General features: G+C 34.8%; 1 protein-coding gene across 2 annotated transcripts in view; it reads right to left on the reverse strand.

Annotated features, from left to right (window-relative positions):
• Positions 1-4158, reverse strand: part of LOC110094380 (5'-3' exoribonuclease 4) — a gene marked incomplete at its 5' end in the record, with an annotated part of 28733 nt that extends 24575 nt beyond the window's left edge. For both annotated transcript variants that reach the window (XR_002302858.1, XM_020819608.2), the window contains 1 exon segment: positions 4084-4158. Coding sequence is in view for 1 of the 2 variants with exons in the window: in XM_020819608.2 (XP_020675267.1) it covers positions 4084-4158 (75 nt within the window).
• Between the last annotated feature and the right edge of the window lie 2199 nt (positions 4159-6357).

Consider the following 6357-nt stretch of genomic DNA (forward strand, 5'->3'; position numbering starts at 1 on the left):
CAGATTTCAAGTTGGATGGTTGAAGTGGAGGAATGCATCGGGCTTGTTATGTGATAGAAATGTACCCCTCAAACTTAAGGGAAAATTCTATAAGATGGTAGTGTGAGGCCTGCAATGCTTTATGGTGCCGAATGTTGGCCTTTAAAAGAGAAGCATAATACTAAGTTAAGTGTGGCAGAGATGATGATGCTCAGGTGGATGAGTGGCTTTACCCTTAGAGATAGGATACGAAATGAGCATATACGTGAAAAGGTTGGAGTAGCTTCAGTAGAAGATAAGATTAGAGAAAGTCGCCTTAGATGGTTTGGTCACATAAAACGGCGGCCTTGCGATGACCCGGTTAGGAGAGTAGAGGTATTAGATTTGACTTACGTTAAGAAAGGTAGGGTAGACCTAAAAAGACTTGGTTAGAAAATATTAGGAATGACCTTTCTTTATTAGATTTAAACGAGAATTTGACTTTTAATAGGACACAATGGAGAAAAATGATTCATGTAGCCGACCCCACGTATTGGGATAAAGGCTTGATGGTGTTGTTGTTGTTGTTGTATTTAATTTAATTTTCTTTAACAGCTTATTTCTCCTTAACTTTATCTTTTCAAATTTTTATATTATTCTAAATTTCTAATATGAAATCTCATTGACGTTCGTGTTATAATTTTTAGGCTTGATAACTCCCTACCAATGCTTAAGGCGCTTTTGAAACTTCTAACATTTGTTGAGGTAGTCGGATTATTTTTCTTGTCCATGAGAAAGAGGATTGGATTAGGACGGATTGAAGGGCTTTTTCTTCACAAATCTTCTTCTGTGAATAGAACAATTTGAGTTAGTACTTAGCAGTGTGGCCATCATCTGAGGAGCATGTCGTTTATCTATAAACCGATTCGGGAGAGTGCAATGGTTGTCTGCTATTGAATTAGTATTTAATATTCAAAATAATTATTTTGGGATGGTTTAGTTCCCTCTTCAAAATCTTTTTTTTGGTTATCTAATTTCAACTGCATCGACCTCCTGTTACTCTTCACGAGCTTCGATTTCCCCAAGCGTTTGGCTACTTTAACTGATCGAGGGAGTTAGTTGACATCAACTGCTGAATTAATATATAATATTTTATTATTTTTTTATCTATTAATACATATATGTGAAAAGGTTGGAGTAGCTCCAATGGAAGATAAGATTAGAGAGTCACCTTAGATGGTTTGACCACATAAAATGATGACCTTATGATGTCCGGATTGGGAAAGTAGATATGTAGATGTATTAGATTTAACTTATGTTAAGAAAGGTAGAGGTAGACCTAAAAATACTTGGTTATAAAATATTAGAAATGACCTTTCCTTATTAGATTTAAATGAGAATTTGACTCTTAACAAGACACAATGAAGAATAAAGATTCATGTAGTCAACCCCACATAATGGGATAAAGGCTAGATGTTGTTGTTGTTTATCTATTTAATGTTCTGATTTGATCTCTTAATATTAAATCCTAACATTAAGATTTTAGTTATTTTTATCTGACAATATATGTTATGTATACTACTATTATAAAAGAAAATTGTGATTCTTTTCGTATGAAATCCTAACCTTCATTTAATCTCCTAATATTAAATTCTAGACTTTCATTCTTGTTGTATTTATATAATAAACACCACAAACTCATAAAAATCTCTAAAATTGGAGATGTTTGTTCATGCTTCTAATGCACCAACACATGAGAAATTCTCAAGCTTCAACTCATTTGATTGTATGCATCTCTCTTTCAAAGTTTAGATCATTATAAATGTGATTTACAAATACAATGTATGCACATGTGTAATTCAAATAATTACATGAATACCCCACAAGTAGAATTTGTAATAAATATTTGACTGTGTTGTATAATAGCAGGCAACTCAGCTGTCAAACTTTGTTGTAATAACTTGAACTCTATAATTTACAATCATGTTGTTTGATTTATATATACAAGCAAGTTTTGATCTGTTTGCCTGATTCTGCAATAGAAATACATAATTTTTCCTAAGTTTCTTCCATATTTTGCTTGGTGTGGCTTGGACATTTGATGTGGTAGGCTCTTAGAATAAAAATAAATTTTCTACTCATTAAAATGTAAACAATCTAAAATAAACTAGGCTTCATATTTTTCTAACAAAAAAAAATTGTATGGCTCACTTCAAGGAGCCAATCTAAAATTTAAATTGATCATGTATAGCCCAGTGAGTCTCATGTAGAACAACCTTCACTTAAAAATTAGATAACTAAAAAATCTGCAATTGTGAATCAACATTCTGCATAGCACTCATGGTCAGGCATCTTGACCTAAAAATCAAGTTATAAGCTCTATCCTTTAAGCAAAAGCACCCTCCCTACTCTTCATATGCATGGAGATCATATATCATGGTTTTAAAAGCGATTACATGGGTTTAGCTGATAGCCTTTTCCAGGCAGGACAATAAATCTAAAGGTCGGGCTTGCTATGCCTCATGTGAGGTGTAATTTGTAAATCTCTAGCACTTTGTTAGACTTAGGTTCAAGGCACAACCCCTCAGTAGTCCTCACCTTAATTTTAGGGTCCGAGGTTGTGGTTGATTTCAATCACCACATAAGCCATCACTTCTGGGTATTTCTTCGAATATATGTTGTTAGAATATAAGCCCTAACATTCTAATTAAAATTATTAATTTAAATAAAAATTGGATTCTAAAATGTAAAGCCCAACATGGGATAGTTTGAGTACCTTAAGTTTCTCTTAGAATCAAGTACTCCACTTCGTTCATTTGACTCTCATTCCAAGAAATCCGATTCCAAGTTATTCCCTCTTTATTTGAAATTCCTATAGACCAAAACTCTTTAAACAAGAATTTCATGAATTTTAAAATCAATACTTTAGCCAATATTTGGATGATTTTCAAAAGAAAGAAAATCACTAGTTTAATCAAAATTATTCTCAAGTACCAAAAGCTTGATATATAATTAACTATATGTGCTTTCCCCTATGGGGCATCCATACCCCATAATAAAAAAAATATATCATTCAATCAAATATTAAATGGGAGAATCTCTGTTAAAACTGTAATTTTTGTTATTGAGTCCATAAGGAAATGATATTTTTATCATTCTGAGTAATATATCATATTTCTTATGCCCTACTCGATCACAAAATATGCAATCTTTTAAAGATGAAAAAATTTCTCCAACAATCCATGCCTACTCGTGGATGCAAGGGGAAGGTAAAAAAGTTTAAAGTAAAATAACTTAAGAGTGATTTAAAAAATAGGCAAAAGTTCTATGGAGAAGATGCTTTGTCCAGTAGCTATTGGTCATAGTAACTCAAGAATAAGCAAGGAATGCCATACATGTTAGGTCACAATAAGAACTAAAAAAGTCAACCTTGTGAACCAGTTTTTTACTAAAATCCTGCCACCTGAGCTATCGAGCTATTTATTACCAATTAATTTCATCTTATATTAAACGTTTTGACACCATTGTACGAGTTCCAGAATAATATCAGTATAAGTTTCATAAAATGGAAGCTAATGTCACGAAAGTTTATACTTGGCAAATCAAAAGTTTATTTGACTAAATTTCCTTAGTGCCCTTTCATTCATGTTTGCATTTTGAAAAGTTCCAAACATACAAATCAGATTAATTTATGAATAATCATAACTAAGTTTGCACTTGATTATGAGGTCATCTGGCAATACTTTTCATTTTGTATTTATATATAATCAAGATTGATAATATTTTGAATTTCTTTTTAGATCAATAAAAATGATGAACAAAACAACAAAACTGACCGCTAAAATAAAGCTCAAGTCATATTCTAATTAGCCTTGAGTTGGATAAAATGATTAAAAAGAAAAGAGGCTATAACAATATAACAATTGCTCAGTTCAATTTGTTTGTGTCATATATTTGAAGCATTTTGTGAGGGGTGTATTATGAATCACAATGTCCACCTGCATGTCTCATTCATCATATTTTTTAACAAGATCAAGTTGCAACAGGATCTCTACTCTGATATTACAAATAAGGATTTCAACATCCATGTGGAACTATCCTCAAGCAAATGGGAAGTATACTTACCTTGTCTACGATTAAACCATCCTCACAACTTTCTCTGTGGGTTTTGAGCTTCAAATCTTCATTGTTCTCCATCGCCTGAAATCCATTACCAGTGAACAAATTAAGCCATGCAATAACACAAAGGACTGCCTTGCTTAAGGATAATTTGACGAGTGGAGCACAAATACAAGTCTCAACTCATGGAGAACTTATAAATAAATGAAGAGTATGTTTCATGTAGATGAACTAGCAAACAATTCTTGTGTCTAATTAAAAAAAAATCAAGAAAAAAAATAAAATAAGACATGAATAACTAAGCTTATGCAAACAAAGACTTTAAAAAAACCTGAATGAATGTTGACTACACAAATTGATACTGGCCTGTTAGAAAGGAAGTTCATCATCAAATAAAGACTTAATGGTATGAATGCATAATATGACATTTCATTAAATAAGAATAGATATCAAATAGATCAATAAGTGATGAGGACATCGTCAGTGATTTCGACACGTGTACCATCGGAGACACCGGAAATCGACGGCCACGATCGGGAGTTTATATTTTTAGTCATTTTATGTAGTAGTTTATTTTATTTTTCAGTTTTACTGTTTTACCCTTAAGGATGGTCAATTGATATTGTAGCCCCGATGGCATTTATGTATTTTAGTTTTTATTTCATTTTGGCCTATTTATAGGAGGCCTCATGCATTGTATCAGATAATGTTGATGAATGAAATTTTTCCTTATTGATCTCTTTGTGAGTTCGTGGTGCTTCCTCTAGATCTCTTTGTGAGTTCTTGAGGAGGTAGTGTGGTAGATCTCTTTGTGAGTTCTTGTGAATGCAGAGTTGAGGTTTGTGGGTTTTAAATTTCCTTCTCCCCCTCCCAAGATCTGTGACCCTCTCCCCTTGTTTTCCTCCCCACCATTCTCTCCACCAAACCCATCCTGCCGCCCCTCCCAGCCTAGCCGCCGGCTGAAACCACACCGCCGGCCAAGAGCCCACCCGTCGACCCCTTGCAGCCATCCCACCTTGTCGCCGGCCCCTCTTGGGCCTTGCATTTGAAATTCAAAATTTCTCATGAGGTATTGATTACTTTCCTAAAATAAATCCTAGAATTTAGGCAATCGTCATAATTGAATTTCAATTCCAATTTGAAATTCAAAACGTTGCCGACTGTTTACACTCAAGTAAGGAAACTTTCCTTTTTGTTAAAATCTGAAATTACTACAGATTTTACTCAAATCATTTAATTAAACATGTGGGCCCCACTTAATTAAATCCTATTCCCCTCCCTCTTCTCTATTTTGGCAGGCCCCTTCATGGGCTCCTTCTCTCTCCCAAATTAATTCCTATTCCCCAAAAAATCAGCCCCAAATCCCTCTCCCATTACCGCCCCTATCCCCTTTTGGATTAATTTGAATTTTCAAATTAAATCCCTCCCCAAACCAATAAAATCTGAAAGAATTTCAGATTTTCTGCATTACCTTTGGGTCTTCCATCCTAGCCGACCCATCGAAGCCCTACCGCCACCTCATCTCCCCTTTTCTCCCTATTGGTGCTCTTTCATTTCCGGTAAGGACGCATGGCGGATCCTGAAGTTGATCACGGATTCGTACTCGACTCCCGAGGAGACATCGACGTCGTCCGATCACCATTCTTTGACGTCGGATTCGGTTTTGACAACACCGTTGAATATTATTTGAATCGGATCATCCCCCCATCTCGTGAAAATCCTCGACGAGCAACTTCCGGACGCAAGTGGATCATCAACGGTCATCCACCTGCTTCCCCAACTCCCGCTTCTTCCCCGGCGACTAGTCCTCTCGGCATCACTTGTGTAATAGTGGTATCTCTAAGTGTGCTTGCAATCCTCTTCCGCTAGCCTCCACTTTCGAGAGATTGAGTGAGGGACCTTAAGGTGAAGGATCTATATTTTATACGTATGGCTTTTGTTAACTTTGTCATTTACTTTACTTAGTAATCAATGGAAGTTATTGCGTATGTTCTACTGTTCTCAAGTGTAACCTATTGCTATTGCTTAATCTCTCATGCTATCTTATAAAAACTTCTACTTGAGTAAACTAGTTTTTATGGGTAGAACGCAAATTTCATAACATTTATTTATTTCTTAAGTGTAATTCTTGTCATCGCATTTAGTTTCACATCATCTTGGTATCAGAGCATGGTAGGCATGCATGACATGTACTAGAAAAATATCCTAGGGTCTAGCCAAGCTTTAGTCTAAAAATTTGCATGCATATCATCGCCTAGATAATTTTATTTCACTGTTTTT

Source organism: Dendrobium catenatum, unplaced genomic scaffold (genome assembly GCF_001605985.2).
Source record: "Dendrobium catenatum unplaced genomic scaffold, ASM160598v2 fragScaff_scaffold_728, whole genome shotgun sequence".
NCBI classification, from domain to species: Eukaryota; Viridiplantae; Streptophyta; class Magnoliopsida; order Asparagales; family Orchidaceae; genus Dendrobium; species Dendrobium catenatum.